General features: G+C 43.2%; 2 protein-coding genes across 3 annotated transcripts in view; both read right to left on the reverse strand.

The window, feature by feature from the left end:
* ark2cb (arkadia (RNF111) C-terminal like ring finger ubiquitin ligase 2Cb) overlaps positions 1-6,497 on the reverse strand; it is a 49,729-nt gene extending 43,232 nt beyond the window's left edge. The window contains exon 1 of one of the 2 annotated variants that reach the window (XM_079827530.1): positions 6,298-6,497. In XM_079827530.1, coding sequence (XP_079683656.1) covers positions 6,298-6,358 — 61 coding nt within the window. In that variant the 5' untranslated portion in view covers positions 6,359-6,497. The remainder of the gene's footprint in view (positions 1-6,297) is intronic. The other variant, XM_079827531.1, reaches the window with a different exon arrangement.
* The window catches only part of plpp1b (phospholipid phosphatase 1b), a 28,137-nt gene continuing 6,228 nt past the window's right edge, over positions 5,364-27,272 (reverse strand). Inside the window, exons 3-7 of the mRNA XM_079827535.1 lie at positions 25,563-25,834; positions 20,796-20,853; positions 12,427-12,603; positions 10,143-10,258; positions 5,364-5,571 (exon numbers count right to left, since the gene is read on the reverse strand). Coding sequence (XP_079683661.1) covers positions 5,370-5,571; positions 10,143-10,258; positions 12,427-12,603; positions 20,796-20,853; positions 25,563-25,834 — 825 coding nt within the window. The 3' untranslated portion in view covers positions 5,364-5,369. The remainder of the gene's footprint in view (positions 5,572-10,142; positions 10,259-12,426; positions 12,604-20,795; positions 20,854-25,562; positions 25,835-27,272) is intronic.

Here is a 27,272-nt window from a genome sequence, read left to right on the forward strand (position 1 = left end):
CTTCTCACAATTGCGTCGTATAAACTCGCAACTTCTCACAATTGCGTCGTATAAACTCGCAACTTCTCACAATTGCGTCGTATAAACTCGCAACTTCTCACAATTGCGTCGTATAAACTCGCAACTTCTCACAATTGCGTCGTATAAACTCGCAACTTCTCACAATTGCGTCGTATAAACTCGCAACTTCTCACAATTGCGTCGTATAAACTCGCAACTTCTCACAATTGCGTCGTATAAACTCGCAACTTCTCACAATTGCGTCGTATAAACTCGCAACTTCTCACAATTGCGTCGTATAAACTCGCAACTTCTCACAATTGCGTCGTATAAACTCGCAACTTCTCACAATTGCGTCGTATAAACTCGCAACTTCTCACAATTGCGTCGTATAAACTCGCAACTTCTCACAATTGCGTCGTATAAACTCGCAACTTCTCACAATTGCGTCGTATAAACTCGCAACTTCACACAATTGTGTCGTATAAACTCGCAACTTCACACAATTGTGTCGTATAAACTCGCAACTTCTCACAATTGTGTCGTATAAACTCGCAACTTCTCACAATTGTGTTGTATAAACTCGCAACTTCTCTCACAGTTGCGTCACATAAACTCGCAAGTTCTCACAATTGTGTTGTATAAACTCGCAACTTCTCAATTACGTCATATAAACTCGCAACTTCTCACAATTGTGTTGTATAAACTCGCAACTTCTCTCACAGTTGCGTCACATAAACTCGCAAGTTCTCACAATTGTGTTGTATAAACTCGCAACTTCTCAATTACGTCATATAAACTCGCAACTTCTCACAATTGTGTCGTATAAACTCGCAACTTCTCACAATTGTGTTGTATAAACTCGCAACTTCTCTCACAGTTGCGTCACATAAACTCGCAAGTTCTCACAATTGTGTTGTATAAACTCGCAACTTCTCAATTACGTCATATAAACTCGCAACTTCTCACAATTGTGTTGTATAAACTCGCAACTTCTCTCACAGTTGCGTCACATAAACTCGCAAGTTCTCACAATTGTGTTGTATAAACTCGCAACTTCTCAATTACGTCATATAAACTCGCAACTTCTCACAATTGTGTTGTATAAACTCGCAACTTCTCTCACATTTGCGTCACATAAACTCGCAAGTTCTCACAATTGTGTTGTATAAACTCGCAACTTCTCACAATTACGTCATATAAACTCGCAACTTCTCACAATTGTGTTGTATAAACTCGCAACTTCTCTCACATTTGCGTCACATAAACTCGCAAGTTCTCACAATTGTGTTGTATAAACTCGCAACTTCTCTCACATTTGCGTCACATAAACTCGCAAGTTCTCACAATTGTGTTGTATAAACTCGCAACTTCTCACAATTACGTCATATAAACTCGCAACTTCTCACAATTGTGTTGTATAAACTCGCAACTTCTCTCACATTTGCGTCACATAAACTCGCAAGTTCTCACAATTGTGTTGTATAAACTCGCAACTTCTCACAATTACGTCATATAAACTCGCAACTTCTCACAATTGTGTTGTATAAACTCGCAACTTCTCTCACATTTGCGTCACATAAACTCGCAAGTTCTCACAATTGTGTTGTATAAACTCGCAACTTCTCTCACATTTGCGTCACATAAACTCGCAAGTTCTCACAATTGTGTTGTATAAACTCGCAACTTCTCACAATTACGTCATATAAACTCGCAACTTCTCACAATTGTGTTGTATAAACTCGCAACTTCTCTCACATTTGCGTCACATAAACTCGCAAGTTCTCACAATTGTGTTGTATAAACTCGCAACTTCTCACAATTACGTCATATAAACTCGCAACTTCTCACAATTGTGTTGTATAAACTCGCAACTTCTCTCACATTTGCGTCACATAAACTCGCAAGTTCTCACAATTGTGTTGTATAAACTCGCAACTTCTCACAGTTGCGTCATATAAACTCGCAACTTCTCACAATTGCGTCGTATAAACTCGCAACTTCTCACAATTGCGTCGTATAAACTCGCAACTTCTCACAATTGCGTCGTATAAACTCGCAACTTCTCACAATTGCGTCGTATAAACTCGCAACTTCTCACAATTGCGTCGTATAAACTCGCAACTTCTCACAATTACGTCATATAAACTCGCAACTTCTCACAATTGTGTTGTATAAACTCGCAACTTCTCTCACATTTGCGTCACATAAACTCGCAAGTTCTCACAATTGTGTTGTATAAACTCGCAACTTCTCACAGTTGCGTCATATAAACTCGCAACTTTTCACAATTACGTCATATAAACTCGCAACTTCTCACAATTGTGTCATATAAACTCGCAACTTGTCACAATCGCATCAGTCAGAATTACGTGATATAAACTCAACTTTCTCACAATTGCGTCGTATAAACTCACAACTTTCTCACAATTGCGTGATATAAACTTGCAACTTTTTTCTCACAATTGCATTGTATAAACTCAAATTTGTTCTCACAATTGCGTGATATAAACTCGCAACTTTTTTCTCACAATTGCATTGTATAAACAAAATTTTTTTCTCACAATTGCGTGATATAAACTCGCAACTTCTCACAATTGCGTCATATAAATTCGCAACTTCTCACAATTGCGTCGTATAAATTCGCAACTTCTCACAATTGCGTTGTATAAATTTGCAACTTCTCACAATTGGGTGATATAAACTCGCAACTTTCTCACAATTGTTATATAAATTCACAACTTCTCACAATTGCATCACAAATTCGCAACTTCTCACAATTGCGTTGTATAAACTTGCAACTTCTCACAATTGTTATATAAATTCACAACTTTCTCACAATTGCGCGATAAACTCGCAACTCACAATTGCGTCGTATAAACTCGCAACTCACAATTGCGTCGTATAAACTCGCAACTTTTCACAGTTGCGTCATATAAACTCGCAACTTCTTTCACAATTACGTCATATAAACTCGCAACTTCTTTCACAATTACGTCATATAAACTCGCAACTTGTCACAATCGCATCAGTCAGAATTACGTGATATAAACTCAACTTTCTCACAATTGCGTGATATAAACTCACAACTTTTCACAATTGCGTCATATAAAGTCGCAACTTTTCACACAGTTGCATCATATGAACTCGCAACTTCTCACAATTGTCATGTAAACTCGAAACTTTCATCACAATTGTGTCACAAACTCGCAACTTTCTCACAATTGCGTCACAAACTCGCAACTTTCCTCACAATTGCGTCACATAAACTTGCAACTTCTCACAATATCATCATAAATTCGCAACTTCTCACAATTGCGTAGTATAAACTCGCAACTTTTCTCACAATTGCGTCACATGAACTTGCAACTTTTCTCACAATTGCGTCATATAAACTTGCAACTTCTCACAATTGCGTCATATAAACTTGCAACTTCTCACAATTGCGTCATATAAACTCGCAACTTTTCTCACAATTGCGTCACATGAACTTGCAACTTTTCTCACAATTGCGTCACATGAACTTGCAACTTTTCTCACAATTGCGTCATATAAACTTGCAACTTCTCACAATTGCATCATATAAACTCGCAACTTCTCACAATTGCATCATATAAACTCGCAACTTTTCTCACAATTGCGTCACATGAACTTGCAACTTTTCTCACAATTGCGTCATATAAACTTGCAACTTCTCACAATTGCATCATATAAACTCACAACTTCTCACAATTGCGTCACAAACTCACAACTTCTCACAATTGCGTCATATAAACTCGCAACTTTTCACACAATTGCGTCATATAAACTTGCAACTTCTCACAATTGCGTCACAAACTCACAACTTCTCACAATTGCGTCATATAAACTCGCAACTTTTCACACAATTGCGTCATATAAACTTGCAACTTCTCACAATTGCGTCATATAAACTCGCAACTTTCTCACAATTGCGTCACAAACTCGCAACTTTTCTCACAATTGCGTCACATAAACTTGCAACTTCTCACAATTGCATCATTTAAACTCACAACTTCTCACAAATATAAACTCGTAACTTCTCACATGACTCGCGTGATATAAACGTACTAAAAAGTTTCTCACGCAATTCTGACTACAACTCAAAATTTAACGTTTATTTCACGCAATTGTGATAAAGTTCAAACACATTTCTGACTAGAACTTGCAATTCTGACTTTTTTCTCACAATTGCAAGTTTGTATCACGCAATTCTAAAGTTCAATTGTGAGTTTTAAAGTCAGAATTTCGAGATATATTCAGAATTTGTGTGATATAAACTTGCAATTACGATAAAAAAAGTGAATTACGAGTTTAAATCTCGAAATTCTGACTTAAATCATCATATAAACTCACAACTTCTCTCACAGTTGCGTCACAAACTCGCAACTTTTCACAATTACGTCAAACTCACAACTTCTCACAATTGCGTCATATAAACTTGCAACTTTTCACACAATTGCGTCATATAAACTTGCAACTTTTCTCACAATTGCGTCATATAAACTCGCAACTTCTCACAATTGCGTCACATAAACTTGCAACTTTTCACACAATTGCGTCATATAAACTTGCAACTTCTCACAATTTCGTTATATAAACTCACAACTTCTCACTCAATTGCGTAATTTAAAACGTGCAACTTCTCACAATTGCGTCATATAAACTTGCAACTTCTCACAATTGCGTCATATAAACTTGTAACTTCTCACAATTGCGTCATATAAACTCGCAACTTCTCACAATTGTCATGTAAACTTGCAGCTTTCATCACAATTGCGTCATATAAACTCGCAACTTTCTCACAATTGTGTCACAAACTCGCAACTTTCTCACAATTGCGTCACAAACTCGCAACTTTTCTCACAATTGCGTCACATAAACTTGCAACTTCTCACAATTGCATCATATAAACTCACAACTTCTCACAAATATAAACTGGTAACTTCTCACAGACTCGCGTGATATAAACGTACTAAAAAGTTTCTCACGCAATTCTGACTACAACTCAAAATTGAAAGTTTATTTCACGCAATTGTGATAAAAAAAAGTCAGAATTGCGAGTTTATATCTCGAAATTCTGACTTAAACTCGCAATTGTGCGTTTTAATCACGCAAAAAGTCTGAATTCGAGATTAAAAAGTCGCATTTCCGTGGCGGAAACAAGCTTTTTATTGTTATATTTCGTGGCGAACACAAGCTTCCATAGGTGACAGCTATAGGTGTGTGGGTTTGGTGATCATCCAAGCACAAAATGCATCCATTTAACAGGAATTTACATACATGTTGACTACCAAAGCTGGATGGGACATACATGAGTCACTCTTCTAGAGCTACTGATGTGGGTTAAACTACAGCACTTGACATACAGACAGTAGTTTACGCTCTAAATGTGTTAGCTCTGGTTTTAGTGTGTTTGTTCTCAGGAAGGGAGCAGATCTGAGATGTTTGTCGTCTTCTGATGGAAATAGGAAATGAGGAGGGATCAGAACACAGATGATCATTAAAACACAATGATCTGATAATGCAGAATGTAGATTCAGCCTCCATAGACTATGAGACAGGAGATAAGAACAGAAATAAAGCACATGAAATCAAACTATGAGACAGAAGATCAGAAACAGAAATCAAAAAAGCTTCATGAAATCAGTGATGGAGGTAAAGTTAGCGGCTCGTTTTGACACAACTTTGGTGTTTTTCCTCATTAGACATCGGTGTAAATGATTAGCAGCCGTTAATTGATCCAAAATAAGCAAATCAGCATTTCTGATTAGATACATATGGTGTCATTCTGGGGCTTCAACACAAACTCTTAATTCAAACGAGCATTAAATGACTCTAGTAAACGATTGAACTGATGTTGTATTTGTTGTCCGTTGAGCTCAGGCCTGAATTAGCATCGTTAGCTTTCTGAGGTAAAACCAAACCTCACAAATAAACCTCTACAAATACATACAGCGCTCAAGTACACGATAAAACGAATAGAAAATCTATCAAATACACAGAATATCCCTCACATAAGCCAATCAATTGATTTTTAAACGATTTAAAAGTGAAATCTGAAGCGGAGCGCGTCCGTTAGTTTCGCTAGCTAACAGATTACCTCAGGATCCGAATCAAAGCTCACTGATTCGCTGAATAAACACCAAATCACCAGCTATTTTAATGAATATCCCCTCAGTGTGGACCTACAGCAGCATATAGAGTTTAATAATCATGCATTACACAAGCAAAAGGCCTTAGATGTGATCTGATCGTGAAATAATGTGTTATAAATACCTCTATTTCTCACTGAGCCAAAGACAGGGAGAACCAAATATCCGACATGAACTAACACCATCCTTCAGATCGTCTGTTTGATGAATACAGAGTGTAAACGGGTGAATAAATAATGTACATTCAGCGGGATCATATGCAGTCAGTCACCGCGAGGACAAAGAAGAGTGGCGGCGGTGGTCGATTCGCCAACGAGTCGTTCTACTGAATCGGTTCATATGAATGATTCGAGCGAACCGATTCACAAGGCGTTTGTATGTCTCCAAATGAATCTGCGCATCGCGTTCGGTTGGAATGAATCGGACTGTCCGAAGCTCGAGAGCGGCGGAGCGATGACATTATCTGGCCACTAGAGGCGCCATCACTAGGTGTGTTTACAGTGTGAATGAATCCAATCCGATTTCAGATCCTAAAAGTTCTGTAATGTGAACCCTAAACATGCCTACATGTATGTAAAATAAATTGCAAAATGATTCAGATGATTTGTCAATAACTACACCACAGTTGGTCCAGCTGAGCTTTAATTGCAAAAACATGTTTTACAGTATCTCTGTACCGTTTCATAGGTTCTCAATAGCACGTTCACCAATGAAATAAAACGCAAAATAAACAAATTAGTTACATATAGTGCTTGTTATACAAGTGCGTTGATATTTACAGCGTTTGGTCGTAACATTTGCATTAAAAACAACAAAAAATATACGTACAATTAATTAAATTCAATGCAATAGACACTTTGGCTATTCATATTTGGCCCATGCATGCTTTACTTGTTGTTATGAAAATTTGACACAAATAAAACGTTGTCAGACAGGCCCGTTCACATCATGGATGATAACTATAATGATGTGGTTTTGAAAATTATTCTAAATGTGAAAGATTTTTTCTTCAGAATCCATCCTGTTTTAAAGAGCTTGAACATTTAAAGGCACAATATGTAAGATTTTTGGATAAAATATGCGTTACACACACACGCAAGTGCTTACGGCAGAATAAAAGCTCCGCCCACTCACGAGTCAAGACACGCCTCTGAGTTGAGTAAGCAGCGAGAAATTTACATATTGTGCCTTTAAAGAGACGGAAGACAAAACTGCAGTACTTATAATAAACAAAGATATCGTACGCTTGTGTGGACGCTACTATAGTTATCGTTCTTGGTGTGAACGGGCCTTAAACCACAGAAGTAAAGTGTCCTACAGTCAAGTGTACAATGCAAAACTGTCATTTCACATCTGAAGAAATATAACACTGCTTGCATACAGCGATCAGGCATAACATTATGACCACGTCGAGGCATGGACTCCACTAGACCCCTGAAGCTGTGCTGTGGTATCTGGCACCAAGATGTTAGCAGCATGTCCTTTAAGTCCTGTAAATTTAGAGGCGGGGCCTCCACAGATCGGACTTGTTTGTTCAGCACATCCCACAGATGCTCGATTGGATTGAGATCTGGGGAATTCGGAGGCCAAGTCAACACCTCAAACTCGTTTCCTGAAGCATTTGTGCTTTGTAACGGCGCATTATCTGCTGAAAGAGCCACAGACACAGGGAAAACCGTCTCCATGAAAGGCTGGACATGGGCTCAACAGTGCTTACACTGCAAAAAATGCTTTTCTTACTTAGTATTATTGTCGTTTTCAGTCCAAATTTCTAAAAAATCTTACATTAGGAAGCATTTACTAGACAAGCAAAAGTTTTTGTCTTATTTTGGGGGAAAATAACTCAAAATTAAGGGAGTTTTCGCTTAAAATAAGCAAAATAATCTTAATTCAAACAGAAAACAACATTATTTTGCTTACCCCATTGGCAGATTATTTTGCTTATTTTAAGCGAAAACTCACTTAATTTTGAGTTATTTTCCCCCAAAATAAGACTTTTTGCTTGTCTAGTAAATGCTTCCTAATGTAAGATTTTTTAGATATTTGGACTGAAAATGACAAAAATACTAAGTAAGAAAAGCATTTTTTGCGGTGAATTAGGTGGGACGTGTCAAAGTCACATCCACATGATGGAGGACCCAAGGTTTGCCCAAAGCATCCCTGCCTCCGCCCCTACGCCTTCTTCCCACAATGCACCTGGTGCCATGTGTTCCCCAGGTAAGAACACGTGATCACCTTCTTCCATTGCTCCATGGTCCAGTTCTGATGCTCTCGGGCCACTGTTGGTGCTTTGGGCGGTGGATATATCCCACCCACTAACAGGAGATCATCAGTGTTAATCACCGGTCATAATGTTATGCCTGATCGGTGTATGTTACCGCACTATTATCAGATCGAAATGTTGATTGTTTGACGGATAGGGAAGCAAAGGCTCTGGTTTGAGAGGGTTGAAAGAGCTGAAATCAATTGGTGCACATTTTCTTAAAGGGTTAGTTCACCCAAAAATGAAAATTGTGTCATTAATGACTGAGCCTCATGTGGTTGGACACCCGTCAGACCTCCGTTCATCTTCAGACACAAATGAAGATATTTTAGTGTAAATCTGATGCTCTGAAAGGCCTCCATTGGCTCAATGCACTTTACACTCTCAAGACCCTTAAAAGACACTAAAGACTAAAGTTACAAAGTCCATCTCACTACAGCGGCTCTACAATAACTTTATGAAGACGAGAATAGTTTTTGTGCGCAAAAAACCCCTAAATAACGACTTATATAGTGATGACGATTTCAAAACACGGCATCATGAAGCTTCGAAGCGTTATGAATCAGTGAGTCGATTCAGCGGTTCAGAGCGTTATGAATCAGTGAGTCGATCCAGCGGTTCAGAGTGTTATGAATCAGTGAGTCGATCCAGCGGTTCAGAGTGTTATGAATCAGTGAGTCGAATCAGCGGTTCAGAGTGTTATGAATCAGTGAGTCGATTCAGCGGTTCAGAGTGTTATGAATCAGTGAGTCGATTCAGCGGTTCAGAGCGTTATGAATCAGTGAGTCGATTCAGCGGTTCAGAGTGTTATGAATCAGTGAGTCGATTCAGCGGTTCAGAGTGTTATGAATCAGTGAGTCGATTCAGCGGTTCAGAGCGTTATGAATCAGTGAGTCGATTCAGCGGTTCAGAGTGTTATGAATCAGTGAGTCGATTCAGCGGTTCAGAGCGTTATGAATCAGTGAGTCGATTCAGCGGTTCAGAGTGTTATGAATCAGTGAGTCGATTCAGCGGTTCAGAGCGTTATGAATCAGTGAGTCGATTCAGCGGTTCAGAGTGTTATGAATCAGTGAGTCGATTCAGCGGTTCAGAGCGTTATGAATCAGTGAGTCGATTCAGCGGTTCAGAGTGTTATGAATCAGTGAGTCGATTCAGCGGTTCAGAGTGTTATGAATCAGTGAGTCGAATCAGCGGTTTGAATCACCAAATTTCAGCAGTTTGGCGGTTTGACACACAATCCGAAACATGAATCGACTCACTGATTCATAACGCTTCGAAGCTTCATTATGCCGTGTTTTGAAATCGTCATCACTATATAAGTCGTTATTTAGGGTTTTTTTGCGCACAAAAACTATTCTCGTCTTCATAAAGTTATTGTAGAACCGCTGTAGTGAGATGGACTTTGTAACTTTAGTCTTTAGTGTCTTTAGTGTCTTGAGAGTGTAAAGTTGAGCCAATGGAGGCCTTTCAGAGCATCAGATTTACACTAAAATATCTTCATTTGTGTCTGAAGATGAACGGAGGTCTGACGGGTGTCCAACCACATGAGGCTCAGTCATTAATGACACAATTTTCATTTTTGGGTGAACTAACCCTTTAACTCTTAATGGCAGGAGTGATTTCTCCAAACCCGCCTGCTTTGGGATCGGTGGGATGTTACAGTAAGAATGGGAAACTCCTTCCATACACATCAGGCTCTGTCTCACTCTGTGCTCCCGTAGTGATTCGGCGAGTCCGACGTGTCCTGAAGGCTCGTGTGGGAAATCTCCTCATCTTGACCTGACGGGGATTTAGCATTGAAGAGATCCGACACAAAGAACACCTGCGATGGGAAGGGAAAATATGATTAAAGGGATAGTTCATCCAAAAATGAACATTAGCCCATGATTTACTCTCCCTCAAGTCATCCGAGGTGTGTGTGACATTCTTCTTTCAGACGAATAAAATCTGAGTTATATTACAAAAGTTCAGGCTAATCCAAGCGTTTGAATTGGATTTGTAGTTGCTCTGTTTTTGAAGTCCATAAAAAATGCATCTATCCATCATATAACTGCTCCACACGGGGTGTTAATAAAGGCCTTCTGAAGCGAACCGATGCATTTGTGTAAGAAAATTATCCAAAAAAAATGTCACACTCAGGACCTTCGGGTCAGAAATGACCCCCATAGGAAATTAATGGGAAATTCGTTTTTTGTGAATACAATCTAGAAATCAGCCAGGATGCAGACAAAAGGACTCAACAGTGAAGATCTCTAAAACATCAAGAGCGCAAAACAGACAAAAAAACTCACACACACACACACACACACACAAAAACACACACACACAAAAACACAATTAGCTTTTGGAATGGCACGCGTTCATTTGTGTGTGCGTGTGTTTTTGTGTGTATAAGTGTGTGTGTGTGAGTTTTTTTGTCTGTTTTGCACTCTTGAGCTATTTTATATAGTTTGTTTAGTGGTAAAAAATGTGCTATTGTGTGATAAAAATGCTCAATGTGTCCACCGGATGGCACCGATCTCATTTAAAAAATTGCTTTCATGAGGCCTAGGCTTGACTCTAAAATGAAATACAGCTTGAATTAAAAAATAATAATAATAATAATATATATATACATTTTTAATTATATTCAATGGGTAAAATTGTGTAATATCCATATTTAAAACTTTATCAAGTAAAGTTTCGGCCGATCAGTTTCCCTGTTCAACTTATGGAGAAAGTGTTGAAAGTGCCTCTGCGGATGGAAAGACAAACGCGAGCAGGTCATGACGTCACGAACACATCTCGAATTTCACTTTCAACATTCAACACTTTTCCACAGAAGGCGGAGGCCGAAACTTTCCTTGATAAAGTTTTAAATATGGATATTTTTCTTACACAAACGCGTCGATTCGCTTCAGAAGGCCTTTATTAACACCCCAGAGCCGCTGGAGCAGTTATATGATGGATAGATGCACTTCAAAAACAGAGCAACTATAAATCCAATTCTGAAGCTTGGATTAGCCTGGACTTTTGTAATATAACTCAGATTTTATTCGTCTGAAAGAAGAATGTCACACACACCTCGGATGACTTGAGGGAAGCTTTAGAATTGGATTTATAGTTGCTCTGTTTTTGAAGTCCATAAGAAGTGCATCTATCCATCATATAACTGCTCCACACGGGGTGTTAATAAAGGCCTTCTGAAGCGAATCGATGCGTTTGTGTAAGAAAAATATCCAAAAAAATAGTCACACTCAGGACCTTCGGGTCAAAAATGACCCCCATAGGAAATGAATGGGAAATTGGCAAAAATAGGAAAATACTGAGTTTTTTTGTGCATACAATCTTCAAATCAGCCAGGATGCAGAAAAAAAGACTCAACAGTGAAGATCTCTAAAACATCAAGAGTGCAAAACAGACAAAAAAAACTCACACACACACAATTATCTTTTGGAATGGCACGCGGTCATTTATGTGTGCGTGTGTTTTTGTGTGTATAAGTGTGTGTGTGTGAGTTTTTTTGTCTGTTTTGCACTCTTGATCTTTTATATAGTTTGTTTAGTGGTAAAAAATGTGCTATTGTGTGATAAAAATGCTCAATGTGTCCACCGGATGGCACCGATCTCATTTAAAAAATTGCTTTCATGAGGCCTAGGCTTGACTCTAAAATGAAATACAGCTTGAATAAAAAAAAATATATATATATATACATTTTTAATTATATTCAATGGGTAAAATTGTGTAAGAAAAATATCCATATTTAAAACTTTATCAAGTAAAGAGCAGTTATATGATGGATAGATGCACTTCAAAAACAGAGCAACTATGAATCCAATTCTAAAGCTAGGATTAGCCTGGACTTTTGTAATATAACTAGAAGAAGAAGAATGTCACACACACCTCAGATGACTTGAGGGCGAGTAAATCATGGGCTAATGGTAATTTTTGGGTGAACTGTCCCTTTAAACTGGTTATATATTAACGGCGCACGGTGATGACATCACTCACGGTGAACAGCGCCACGACGGCTCCCTGCACGAGTCCGGTGAGAACGTCACTCCAGTGGTGTTTATAATCAGAGACGCGGGACAGACCCACATACAGAGAAGCGGCGATGAAGGAGAACTGGAGAGTGGGCCGCACCAGTCGAGACCATCCGTTCCTCAGCCTGGACTGAACATACAGCTTCAAAGAGGAAACATAAGTCAATACTGCACACTAATGAAGTGATTTCTGACTCAAACTCACCGCCTTTAAAGGAACACTCCACTTTTTCATTCTACAAGTCCCCTAGAGTTAAATAGTTGAGTTTTACCGTTTTTGAATCCATTCAGCCGATCTTTGTATCTGCACTTTTAGCATTAGCTTAGCATACATCATTGATTCGGATCAGTCCATTAGCATCTCATTCAAAAAATGACCAAAGACACTTTCAATATTTTTCCTATTTAAAACTTGACTCTTCTACAGTTACATCGTGTGCTAAGAGCAACTGAAGATGAAAAGTTGTGATTTTCTACACCGATATGGCTGGAACTACTTTCTCATTCCTGCGTAATAGTGGCGGATCTTCATGGCCGTACCATGGCAATGATATTACAGCGCTGAAAGTAGTCCAGCTAGGGAACTTACGGCACTAAGTTCGTGCAGTTGCAGAGAAAGTTTCAGGCTTGCAGCCGACAAATTGTGTTGTGGATTTAGCTGTGATTGGCCATGGTTCTGTGTGTTGTGTATTTAGCTGTGATTAGCCATGGTTCTGTGTGTTGTGTATTTAGCTGTGATTAGCCATGGTTCTGTGTGTTGTGGATTTAGCTGTGATTAGCCATGGTTCTGTGTGTTGTGGCTTTAGCTGTGATTAGCCATGGTTCTGTGTGTTGTGGCTTTAGCTGTGATTAGCCATGGTTCTGTGTGTTGTGGCTTTAGCTGTGATTAGCCATGGTTCTGTGTGTTGTGGCTTTAGCTGTGTGATTAGCCATGGTTCTGTGTGTTGTGGCTTTAGCTGTGATTAGCCATGGTTCTGTGTGTTGTGGCTTTAGCTGTGATTAGCCATGGTTCTGTGTGTTGTGGCTTTAGCTGTGATTAGCCATGGTTCTGTGTGTTGTGGCTTTAGCTGTGATTAGCCATGGTTCTGTGTGTTGTGGCTTTAGCTGTGATTGGCCATGGTTCTGTGTGTTGTGTATTTAGCTGTGATTAGCCATGGTTCTGTGTGTTTGTGGCTTTAGCTGTGATTAGCCATGGTTCTGTGTGTTGTGGATTTAGCTGTGATTGGCCATGGTTCTGTGTGTTGTGGCTTTAGCTGTGATTAGCCATGGTTCTGTGTGTTGTGGATTTAGCTGTGATTGGCCATGGTTCTGTGTGTTGTGGCTTTAGCTGTGATTAGCCATGGTTCTGTGTGTTGTGGCTTTAGCTGTGATTAGCCATGGTTCTGTGTGTTGTGGCTTTAGCTGTGATTAGCCATGGTTCTGTGTGTTGTGGCTTTAGCTGTGTGATTAGCCATGGTTCTGTGTGTTGTGGCTTTAGCTGTGATTAGCCATGGTTCTGTGTGTTGTGGCTTTAGCTGTGATTAGCCATGGTTCTGTGTGTTGTGGCTTTAGCTGTGATTAGCCATGGTTCTGTGTGTTGTGGCTTTAGCTGTGATTAGCCATGGTTCTGTGTGTTGTGGCTTTAGCTGTGATTGGCCATGATTCTGTGTGTTGTGTATTTAGCTGTGATTAGCCATGGTTCTGTGTGTTGTGTATTTAGCTGTGATTAGCCATGGTTCTGTGTGTTGTGGATTTAGCTGTGATTAGCCATGGTTCTGTGTGTTGTGGCTTTAGCTGTGATTAGCCATGGTTCTGTGTGTTGTGGCTTTAGCTGTGATTGGCCATGGTTCTGTGTGTTGTGGCTTTAGCTGTGATTGGCCATGGTTCTGTGTGTTGTGGCTTTAGCTGTGTGATTAGCCATGGTTCTGTGTGTTGTGGATTTAGCTGTGATTGGCCATGGTTCTGTGTGTTGTGGATTTAGCTGTGATTGGCCATGGTTCTGTGTGTTGTGGCTTTAGCTGTGATTGGCCATGGTTCTGTGTGTTGTGGCTTTAGCTGTGATTAGCCATGGTTCTGTGTGTTGTGGATTTAGCTGTGATTAGCCATGGTTCTGTGTGTTGTGGATTTAGCTGTGATTGGCCATGGTTCTGTGTGTTGTGGATTTAGCTGTGATTGGCCATGGTTCTGTGTGTTGTGGCTTTAGCTGTGATTAGCCATGGTTCTGTGTGTTGTGGCTTTAGCTGTGATTAGCCATGGTTCTGTGTGTTGTGGATTTAGCTGTGATTGGCCATGGTTCTGTGTGTTGTGGATTTAGCTGTGATTGGCCATGGTTCTGTGTGTTGTGGCTTTAGCTGTGATTAGCCATGGTTCTGTGTGTTGTGGCTTTAGCTGTGATTAGCCATGGTTCTGTGTGTTGTGGCTTTAGCTGTGATTGGCCATGGTTCTGTGTGTTGTGGCTTTAGCTGTGATTGGCCATGGTTCTGTGTGTTGTGGCTTTAGCTGTGTGATTAGCCATGGTTCTGTGTGTTGTGGATTTAGCTGTGTGATTAGCCATGGTTCTGTGTGTTGTGGATTTAGCTGTGATTAGCCATGGTTCTGTGTGTTGTGGATTTAGCTGTGATTAGCCATGGTTCTGTGTGTTGTGGATTTAGCTGTGATTAGCCATGGTTCTGTGTGTTGTGGATTTAGCTGTGATTGGCCATGGTTCTGTGTGTTGTGGCTTTAGCTGTGATTAGCCATGGTTCTGTGTGTTGTGGCTTTAGCTGTGATTAGCCATGGTTCTGTGTGTTGTGGATTTAGCTGTGATTAGCCATGGTTCTGTGTGTTGTGGATTTAGCTGTGATTAGCCATGGTTCTGTGTGTTGTGGATTTAGCTGTGATTAGCCATGGTTCTGTGTGTTGTGGATTTAGCTGTGATTAGCCATGGTTCTGTGTGTTGTGGATTTAGCTGTGATTGGCCATGGTTCTGTGTGTTGTGGCTTTAGCTGTGATTAGCCATGGTTCTGTGTGTTGTGGATTTAGCTGTGATTGGCCATGGTTCTGTGTGTTGTGGCTTTAGCTGTGATTGGCCATGGTTCTGTGTGTTGTGGCTTTAGCTGTGATTGGCCATGGTTCTGTGTGTTGTGGATTTAGCTGTGATTGGCCATGGTTCTGTGTGTTGTGGCTTTAGCTGTGATTAGCCATGGTTCTGTGTGTTGTGGATTTAGCTGTGATTAGCCATGGTTCTGTGTGTTGTGGATTTAGCTGTGATTAGCCATGGTTCTGTGTGTTGTGGCTTTAGCTGTGATTAGCCATGGTTCTGTGTGTTGTGGCTTTAGCTGTGATTAGCCATGGTTCTGTGTGTTGTGGCTTTAGCTGTGATTAGCCATGGTTCTGTGTGTTGTGGATTTAGCTGTGATTAGCCATGGTTCTGTGTGTTGTGGATTTAGCTGTGATTAGCCATGGTTCTGTGTGTTGTGGCTTTAGCTGTGATTAGCCATGGTTCTGTGTGTTGTGTATTTAGCTGTGATTGGCCATGGTTCTGTGTGTTGTGTATTTAGCTGTGATTGGCCATGGTTCTGTGTGTTGTGGCTTTAGCTGTGATTGGCCATGGTTCTGTGTGTTGTGGCTTTAGCTGTGATTGGCCATGGTTCTGTGTGTTGTGGATTTAGCTGTGATTAGCCATGGTTCTGTGTGTTGTGTATTTAGCTGTGATTAGCCATGGTTCTGTGTGTTGTGGATTTAGCTGTGATTAGCCATGGTTCTGTGTGTTGTGGATTTAGCTGTGATTAGCCATGGTTCTGTGTGTTGTGGATTTAGCTGTGATTAGCCATGGTTCTGTGTGTTGTGGATTTAGCTGTGATTAGCCATGGTTCTGTGTGTTGTGGATTTAGCTGTGATTAGCCATGGTTCTGTGTGTTGTGGATTTAGCTGTGATTAGCCATGGTTCTGTGTGTTGTGGCTTTAGCTGTGTGATTAGCCATGGTTCTGTGTGTTGTGGCTTTAGCTGTGATTAGCCATGGTTCTGTGTGTTGTGGCTTTAGCTGTGATTAGCCATGGTTCTGTGTGTTGTGGATTTAGCTGTGATTAGCCATGGTTCTGTGTGTTGTGGATTTAGCTGTGATTAGCCATGGTTCTGTGTGTTGTGGATTTAGCTGTGATTAGCCATGGTTCTGTGTGTTGTGGCTTTAGCTGTGTGATTAGCCATGGTTCTGTGTGTTGTGGCTTTAGCTGTGTGATTAGCCATGGTTCTGTGTGTTGTGGCTTTAGCTGTGATTAGCCATGGTTCTGTGTGTTGTGGCTTTAGCTGTGATTAGCCATGGTTCTGTGTGTTGTGGCTTTAGCTGTGTGATTAGCCATGGTTCTGTGTGTTGTGGCTTTAGCTGTGATTAGCCATGGTTCTGTGTGTTGTGGATTTAGCTGTGATTAGCCATGGTTCTGTGTGTTGTGGATTTAGCTGTGATTAGCCATGGTTCTGTGTGTTGTGGATTTAGCTGTGATTAGCCATGGTTCTGTGTGTTGTGGATTTAGCTGTGATTAGCCATGGTTCTGTGTGTTGTGGCTTTAGCTGTGTGATTAGCCATGGTTCTGTGTGTTGTGGCTTTAGCTGTGATTAGCCATGGTTCTGTGTGTTGTGGATTTAGCTGTGATTAGCCATGGTTCTGTGTGTTGTGGCTTTAGCTGTGATTAGCCATGGTTCTGTGTGTTGTGGCTTTAGCTGTGATTAGCCATGGTTCTGTGTGTTGTGGCTTTAGCTGTGATTAGCCATGGTTCTGTGTGTTGTGGATTTAGCTGTGATTAGCAATGGTTCTGTGTGTTGTGGCTTTAGCTGTGTGATTAGCCATGGTTCTGTGTGTTGTGGATTTAGCTGTGATTAGCCATGGTTCTGTGTGTTGTGGCTTTAGCTGTGATTAGCCATGGTTCTGTGTGTTGTGGCTTTAGCTGTGATTAGCCATGGTTCTGTGTGTTGTGGCTTTAGCTGTGATTAGCCATGGTTCTGTGTGTTGTGGCTTTAGCTGTGATTAGCCATGGTTCTGTGTGTTGTGGCTTTAGCTGTGTGATTAGCCATGGTTCTGTGTGTTGTGGCTTTAGCTGTGATTAGCCATGGTTCTGTGTGTTGTGGCTTTAGCTGTGATTAGCCATGGTTCTGTGTGTTGTGGCTTTAGCTGTGATTAGCCATGGTTCTGTGTGTTGTGGCTTTAGCTGTGATTAGCCATGGTTCTGTGTGTTGTGGATTTAGCTGTGATTAGCCATGGTTCTGTGTGTTGTGGCTTTAGCTGTGATTAGCCATGGTTCTGTGTGTTGTGGCTTTAGCTGTGATTAGCCATGGTTCTGTGTGTTGTGGCTTTAGCTGTGTGATTAGCCATGGTTCTGTGTGTTGTGGCTTTAGCTGTGATTAGCCATGGTTCTGTGTGTTGTGGCTTTAGCTGTGATTAGCCATGGTTCTGTGTGTTGTGGCTTTAGCTGTGATTGGCCATGGTTCTGTGTGTTGTGTATTTAGCTGTGATTGGCCATGGTTCTGTGTGTTGTGGATTTAGCTGTGATTGGCCATGGTTCTGTGTGTTGTGGCTTTAGCTGTGATTAGCCATGGTTCTGTGTGTTGTGGCTTTAGCTGTGATTAGCCATGGTTCTGTGTGTTGTGGCTTTAGCTGTGATTAGCCATGGTTCTGTGTGTTGTGTATTTAGCTGTGATTGGCCATGGTTCTGTGTGTTGTGGATTTAGCTGTGATTGGCCATGGATCTGTGTGTTGTGTATTTAGCTGTGATTGGCCATGGTTCTGTGTGTTGTGTATTTAGCTGTGATTGGCCATGGTTCTGTGTGTTGTGTATTTAGCTGTGATTGGCCATGGTTCTGTGTGTTGTGGATTTAGCTGTGATTGGCCATGGTTCTGTGTGTTGTGGATTTAGCTGTGATTAGCCATGGTTCTGTGTGTTGTGTATTTAGCTGTGATTAGCCATGGTTCTGTGTGTTGTGGCTTTAGCTGTGATTAGCCATGGTTCTGTGTGTTGTGGATTTAGCTGTGATTAGCCATGGTTCTGTGTGTTGTGGCTTTAGCTGTGATTAGCCATGGTTCTGTGTGTTGTGGATTTAGCTGTGATTAGCCATGGTTCTGTGTGTTGTGGCTTTAGCTGTGATTAGCCATGGTTCTGTGTGTTGTGGATTTAGCTGTGATTAGCCATGGTTCTGTGTGTTGTGGATTTAGCTGTGATTAGCCATGGTTCTGTGTGTTGTGGCTTTAGCTGTGATTAGCCATGGTTCTGTGTGTTGTGGCTTTAGCTGTGATAAGCCATGGTTCTGTGTGTTGTGGCTTTAGCTGTGTGATTAGCCATGGTTCTGTGTGTTGTGGCTTTAGCTGTGATTAGCCATGGTTCTGTGTGTTGTGGCTTTAGCTGTGATTAGCCATGGTTCTGTGTGTTGTGGCTTTAGCTGTGATTAGCCATGGTTCTGTGTGTTGTGGATTTAGCTGTGATTAGCCATGGTTCTGTGTGTTGTGGCTTTAGCTGTGATTAGCAATGGTTCTGTGTGTTGTGGCTTTAGCTGTGTGATTAGCCATGGTTCTGTGTGTTGTGTATTTAGCTGTGATTAGCCATGGTTCTGTGTGTTGTGGCTTTAGCTGTGATTAGCCATGGTTCTGTGTGTTGTGGCTTTAGCTGTGATTAGCCATGGTTCTGTGTGTTGTGGATTTAGCTGTGATTAGCCATGGTTCTGTGTGTTGTGGATTTAGCTGTGATTAGCCATGGTTCTGTGTGTTGTGGCTTTAGCTGTGTGATTAGCCATGGTTCTGTGTGTTGTGGCTTTAGCTGTGATTAGCCATGGTTCTGTGTGTTGTGGCTTTAGCTGTGATTAGCCATGGTTCTGTGTGTTGTGGCTTTAGCTGTGATTAGCCATGGTTCTGTGTGTTGTGGCTTTAGCTGTGATTAGCCATGGTTCTGTGTGTTGTGGCTTTAGCTGTGATTAGCCATGGTTCTGTGTGTTGTGGCTTTAGCTGTGATTAGCCATGGTTCTGTGTGTTGTGGCTTTAGCTGTGATTAGCCATGGTTCTGTGTGTTGTGGCTTTAGCTGTGATTGGCCATGGTTCTGTGTGTTGTGGCTTTAGCTGTGATTGGCCATGGTTCTGTGTGTTGTGGCTTTAGCTGTGATTGGCCATGGTTCTGTGTGTTGTGGATTTAGCTGTGATTAGCCATGGATCTGTGTGTTGTGGATTTAGCTGTGATTAGCCATGGTTCTGTGTGTTGTAAAGGCTGTGATAGTAAGTCGAAGGTGTAACTACCACCATGTTCCACAGAATACCAACCAATCATTGCGCCGCTGCAGCCATGGTACGGCCGCGAAGATCCGCGACTATTACGCAGGAATGAGAAAGTAGTTCCAGCCATATCGGTGTAGAAAATCACAACTTTTCATTTTCAGTTGCTCTTAGCACACGATGTAACTGTAGAAGAGTCAAGTTTTAAATAGGAAAAATATTGAAAGTGTCTTTGGTCATTTTTTGAATGAGATGCTAATGGACTGATCAGAATCAATGATGTATGCTAAGCTATGCTAAAGTGCTACCGCCAAATACAAAGATCGGCTGAATGGATTCAAAAACGGTAAAACTCAACTATTTAACTCTAGGGGGCTTGTAGAATGAGCCTATTTTCAATAAAAGTGGAGTGTTCCTTTAATGATCGAAATCTATAGAGGCATTAAAAGTGCAATATAAACACTTAAAGGCACAGTATGTAATTACTCGTCTCAGAGGCGTGTCTTGACTCGTGAGTGGGCGGAGCTTTTATTCTGACCGCTTCCGCTTCTTCCGCTCATGTGTGTGTGTTTTTGATCCTCTCACACACATTGTGAGTGTGTTAAAGTGATGTTGTAATGTTGTCTGGGCGCTACTATGAGACACTTGTTCACACTGCAGTGAGCGAGACCATATGAGGCGGTAAAACATGGCATTCTGGGTAAATCAACAACAGCAGATTTACTCAATCAGACTAACTGTGTTGAGCTGGAGAACAATGAGGAGTTTCTGTCCATCAATGATCCAAACAGTGGCTAATAAAACACAGCAGATATTAAAGCGCCGCTAGTGTTGCCATGGTTACCGCACAATAACACCGGAGGGTGATGATGTCACTGATGGGCGACACACACACACACACACTGGGGAAAATCACTGATTTAAACATTCTTGGGAACATTTGGGATAAAGCCAACACAATATATAACACTGATCTAGTGGATACTGGTTACATATTGTGCCTTTAAAAGTGTGTTTTGGATGTTTTGTTTCCACTGGTCTGAATGAAAGTTATGGAAGTCAAATATGCGATTGGCTTGTAGTGCCTCACCTTAGATTTGATGAGATATTGTCATAAGAACACACTTACAGCGAGGAACAGCATACAGTACATGGAGAACGACGAGTGGCCCGAGTAAAAGGAAAGCCTGTCAGTGGAAGATCGTACATCGTTATTAGTACATTTGCGTTATTTTATTAATCAAACAATGCACTTGATGAAACAAATAAAAGAGTAAACTTTTTTTCTGAATGTGAGAGTTAGTGGATGGGTGGATGGATGGGTGGGTGGGTGGATGGATGAATGGATGGGTGGAGGGAAGGGTGGGTGGATGGATGGATGGGTGGAGGGAAGGGTGGGTGGGGGGATGAATGGATGGGTGGAGGGATGGATGGGTGGAGGGATGGATGGGTGGGTGGAGGGAAGGGTGGAGGGATGGGTGGAGGGATGGATGGGTGGGTGGAGGGAAGGGTGGGGGGGTGGAGGGAAGGGTGGATGGGTGGAGGGATGGATGAATGGATGGGTGGAGGGATGGATGGGTGGGGGGATGGATGGGTGGAGGGATGGATGGATGGGTGGAGGGATGGATGGGTGGGTGGAGGGATGGATGGGTGGGGGGAGGGATGGATGGGTGGGGGGAGGGATGGATGGGTGGGGGGATGGATGGATGGGTGGAGGGATGGATGGGTGGGGGGATGGATGGATGGGTGGAGGGAGGGATGGATGGATGGATGGATGGATGGATGGGTGGAGGGAAGGGTGGGGGGATGGATGGATGGATGGGTGGGTGGAGGTAATGGATGGATGGATGGGTGGAGGGATGGAGGGATGGATGGATGGATGGATGGATGGATGGGTGGATGGAGGGATGGGTGGATGGAGGGATGGGTGGGTGGGTGGGTGGAGGGATGGATGGATGGATGGATGGGTGGGTGGGTGGAGGGATGGATGGATGGATGGTTGAATGGATCAATGGGTGGATGGGTGGGGGGATGGATGGATGGGTGGAGGGATGGATGGATGGGTGGGGGGATGGATGGATGGGTGGGGGGAGGGATGGATGGATGGATGGATGGATGGATGGATGGATGGGTGGGTGGAGGGATGGATGGATGGATGGATGGATGGATGGATGGATGGGTGGGTGGAGGGATGGATGGATGGAAGGGTGGGTAGAGGGAAGGATGGATGGATGGATGGATGGATGGATGGAAGGGTGGGTGGGAGGGAGGGAGGGATGGATGGATGGAAGGGTGGGTGGGAGGGAGGGAGGGATGGATGGATGGATGGAAGGGTGGGTGGGAGGGAGGGAGGGATGGATGGAAGGGTGGGTGGGAGGGAGGGAGGGATGGAGGGATGGGTGGGTGGAGGGATGGAAGCTAAGCAGGGCATTTTTAGATGGATGGGTGGAGGGATGGATGGATGGATGGATGGATGGGTGGAGGGAAGGGTGGGGGGATGGATGGATGGATGGATGGGTGGGTGGGTGGGTGGAGGTAATGGGTGGAGGGATGGATGGATGGATGGATGGATGGGTGGGTGGAGGGATGGATGGATGGATGGATGGATGGATGGATGGGTGGGTGGAGGGATGGATGGATGGATGGATGGATGGATGGATGGATGGGTGGGTGGATGGATGGATGGGTGGGTGGGTGGAGGGATGGATGGATGGATGGTTGAATGGATCAATGGGTGGGTGGGTGCAGGGATGGGTGGATAGGTGGAGGGATGGATGGATGGATGGATGGAAGGAAGGGTGGGAGGGTAGAGGGATGGATGGGTGGGATGGATGGGCGGGATGGATGGATGGAAGGGTGGATGGATGGATGGAAGGGTGGATGGATGGATGGAAGGGTGGATGGATGGATGGATGGATGGAAGGGTGGATGGATGGATGGATGGATGGATGGAAGGGTGGGTGGAGGGATGGATGGATGGATGGATGGATGGAAGGGTGGGTGGAGGGATGGATGGATGGATGGATAGGTGGATGGATGGATAGGTGGAGGGATGGATGGATAGGTGGAGGGATGGATGGAAGGGTAGGTGGAGGGATGGATGGAAGGGTGGGTGGAGGGATGGATGGATAGGTGGAGGGATGGATGGATAGGTGGATGGATGGATGGATAGGTGGAGGGATGGATCGATAGGTGGAGGGATGGATGGGTGGGATGGACAGAGGGATGGATGGATGGATGGATGGATGGATAGGTGGAGGGATGGATGGATGGATGGATGGATGGATGGATGGATGGATAGGTGGGTGGATGGATGGATGGATGGATGGATAGGTGGAGGGATGGATCGATAGGTGGAGGGATGGATGGGTGGGATGGACAGAGGGATGGATGGATGGAAGGGTGGGAGGGTGGATGGAGGAAAGGATGGAAGGATGGAAGGATGGAAGGGTGGGAGGGATGGATGGATGGAAGGGTGGGGGGAGGGATGGATGGATGGAAGGGTGGGTGGAGGGATGGAGGGATGGATGGATGGAAGGGTGGGTAGAGGGAAGGATGGATGGATGGATGGATGGATGGAAGGGTGGGTGGGAGGGAGGGAGGGATGGATGGATGGAAGGGTGGGTGGGAGGGAGGGAGGGATGGATGGATGGATGGAAGGGTGGGTGGGAGGGAGGGAGGGATGGATGGAAGGGTGGGTGGGAGGGAGGGAGGGATGGAGGGATGGGTGGGTGGAGGGATGGAAGCTAAGCAGGGCTGAGCCTGGTCAGTACCTGGATGGGAGACCTCCTGGGAACACCAGGCTTCTGCTGGTGTAGGTGTTAGTGTGGCCAGCAGGGGGCGCTCACCCTGTGGTCTGTGTGGGTCCTAACGCCCCAGTGCAGTGATGGGGACACTGTACGGTCAAAGAGCACCGTCCTTCAGATGAGACGTTTAACCTGACTCTCTGTGGTCATAAAAATCCCAGGATGTAACCCCGGCATCCTGGCCAAATTTGCCCATTGACCTCTGTCCATCATGGCCTCCTAATAATCCCCATATACCGATTGGCTTCATCACTCGTCTCCTCTCCACCATCAGCTGGTGTGTGTGTGGTGGGCGTTCTGGCGCAAAATGGCTGCCGTCGCATCATCAGGTGGTGCTGCACATTAGTGGTGGATGCGGAGATTCTCTATGTAAAAGCGCTTTGAGTGTCTAGAAAAGCGCTATATAAATGTAAAAAACATATTATATTTATTATTATATGTGGGTTGGGATGGATGGATGGTGGAAGGATGGATGGATGGATAGGCGGAGGGATGTATGGATGGATGGATGGATGGATGGGTGGAGGGATGGATGGGTGGATGGATGGGTGGAGGGATGGATGGATGGATGGATGGATGGGTGGAGGGATGGATGGATGGAGGGATGGATGGGTGGATGGAAGGGTGAGTGGAGGGATGGATGGACAGACAGACAGACAGACAGACAGACAGACAGACAGACAGACAGACAGACAGACAGACAGACAGACAGATAGATAGATAGATAGATAGATAGATAGATAGATAGATAGATAGATAGATAGATAGATAGATAGATAGATAGATAGATAGATAGATAGATAGAGATAGATAGATAGATAGATAGATAGATAGATTTTGAACAGTCTTGGCTCTAGACAGACAGACAGACAGACAGACAGACAGATAGATAGATAGATAGATAGATAGATAGATAGATAGATAGATAGATAGATAGATAGATAGATAGATAGATAGATAGATAGATAGATAGATAGATAGATAGATAGATAGATAGATAGATAGATAGATAGATAGATAGATAGATAGATAGATAGATAGATAGATAGATAGATAGATAGATAGTTTGAACAGTCTTGGCTCATGAACATTCAGTCTATGGGTTTTTTTCTAAGTTTGAGTATTTTTAGGAAAACTGTAATTCCGATCAATTAGAAAATCTACAGTAATGTGAGTCGGACAGCCTGAAGGTCTGAGCTGAGTCTGGTGGGTGTAGCGTTAAAGCTCCAGGAGGACATACAGTCAGAAATGTAGTCTAAAGGCCCTTTCACACCGGACGCGTAACGAAAAAGCGAAGCGGAAAAAGCGAATATTTTGTGCGAATAGTTCGCGTCAAAACCATTCACATCAGCCGCAACGCGAGTTTGCGACGTCTGTGACGTTTCAGAGCTCCAACATCCCAAAACATTCGCGGCGACAGCTGAGAAAACACGGACACTTCATCATCCAGTGAGGTTTTCTTTAAAAGACAGAGAAGAAGGTTTTGGGTGCAGCCAGTCTTAAAGAACAGATTCTGAAGAGAGTATGCTAATCTTGTACAGGAGCTAAAACTTTAACATGGCCGGTTCTGCACTTACTTTCCAATGCCACAGTCGTACTGACGGAAACACATTCACTTTCTATAGTCGCGGACACAATTAGGTTAGAAAAAAATCAACGTATTGATTATAATATGGTAATCTGTAGCCTACAGTGGGCAAACACAGCACATCTGTACAGCTGTAATCTCAGGAGAAATGCGACACCTGGCAAAGGTTAATGTTGATTGAATGGCGAGTGACATCAACTGGACATTTCGTCACCTTTGTTTCCTTGTATGTGATTGGTTTAAGCCTTTTCTGTCGCTGCGAGTGTTAAAAAAAATCGACATCGAAACGAAAAAAATAAACGTCGTTTTTTCGCCACAGCACATTCGCGTTCGGTGTGGAAGCTCTCATTACACAAACAGCTGATCCAAAAATAAAACCATCGCGCGAATTATTCGCGCGTCAAAATCGCGTCCAGTGTGAAAGGACCTTAAGAAGTAAATAGTAGTTCAGGATGCTTTCTCTAGCCAGGAATGCTGCTCTGTGATTGGCTCGTTCACTCACCGGCCCTCATTAGTGGCGGCTGGATCTCCAGTGCAGGTGAAGTTCTCCACATAACCGGCTTTACAGTCGATGAGGCTCCAGTGCGGCCTGCAGACGGTCAGGAAGTGTGGGCGGAGGCGGCCGATGGTGTATTTGGCGATGTCGGTCAGCGACTGGCTCAACGCCGCTCCGAACACGAACGATCCCACGGCCTTGTACACACTCGCTATATAATGATAACTGAGAGAGGCTCTGGACCGCAGGTACACTGACAAACACTCGCCACAGGTGATCTGGAGGAAGAGAAGCTGGAGTCAAAACTACAGAAGCTCATTGACCTGAAGCCATACTGGTTAAAGGGTTAGTTCACCCAAAAATGAAAATTGTGTCATTAATTCCTCACCCTCATGTGGTTGGACACCCGTCAGACCTCCGTTCATCTTCAGACACAAATGAAGATATTTTAGTGTAAAGCTGATGCTGAGAAAGGCTTCAGATAGGCCTCCATTGGCATTCAGTACATTTACACTCACAAGACCCATAAAAGGCACTAAAAACGTCATTACAAAGTCCATCTCACCACAGTGACTCTACAATAATTTTACGAAGCGACGACAATAGTTTTTGTGCGCAAAAAAAATCAAAATAACACCTTTATCCAACTTGTTCTTGTCTTCCGTGTGTGTCTCCACGACGCATGCGTGAGAATATGAGCAGATCCGGCGTTCGGACACATGACCCAGAAGAGATTTGTTCACGAGCATAGGAAGACGCGCGTGTCTCAGCTGTTGAATTCTACACTGATCGTGTTTTAGGTCTCGGCGTAGTTCTCAAAATGGGGCTAAAGTGGCATTTCATGGATTCCCGAACGCCGGATCTGCGTCATATTCTCGCGCATGCGTCGTGGAGACACACACGGAAGACAAGAACAAGCTGGATAAAGGCGTTATTTTGATTTTTTTTTGCGCACAGAAACTATTGTCGTCGCATTGTAAGATTATTGTAGAGTCACTGTGGTGAGATGGACTTTGTAACGACGTTTTTAGTGCCTTTTATGGGTCTTGTGAGTGTAAATGTACTGAATGCCAATGGAGGCCTATCTGAAGCCTTTCAGAGCATCAGCTTTACACTAAAATATCTTCATTTGTGTCTGAAGATGAACGGAGGTCTGACGGGTGTCCAACCACATGAGGCTCAGGCATTAATGACAGAATTTTCATTTTTGGTTGAACTAACCCTTTAACTCTTAAATGCATACCTCGGGACGTCATTCACAACCCTCCTCCTCCTCATTCATTTTTTAAAGTTAGACATCAACTAGTGATGCACCGATCATGATTTTACATGGCCGCGCTAGAAGCAAAAACCGGTCGTCGCGATCGCGCGCTAGAAGCAAAAAACGTTCGTTGCCGATCGCACGCTAGAAGCAAAAACCGGCCGTTGCTGATCGCGCGCTAGAAGCAAAAACCGACCGTTGCTGATCGCGCGCTAGAAGCAAAAACCGACCGTTGCCGATCGCGCGCTAGAAGCAAAAACCGACCGTTGCCGATCGCGCGCTTGAAGCAAAAACCGACCGTTGCCGACCGCGCGCTAGAAGCAAAAACCGTCCATTGCCGATCGCGCGCTAGAAGCAAAAAACAGCCGTTGCCGATCGCGCGCTGGAAGCAAAAACCGACCGTTGCCGATCGCGCGCTATAAGCAAAAACCGACCGTTGCCGATCGCGCGCTGGA

The sequence above is a fragment of the Gobio gobio genome (genome assembly GCF_949357685.1).
Source record: "Gobio gobio genome assembly, chromosome: 10".
NCBI classification, from domain to species: Eukaryota; Metazoa; Chordata; class Actinopteri; order Cypriniformes; family Gobionidae; genus Gobio; species Gobio gobio.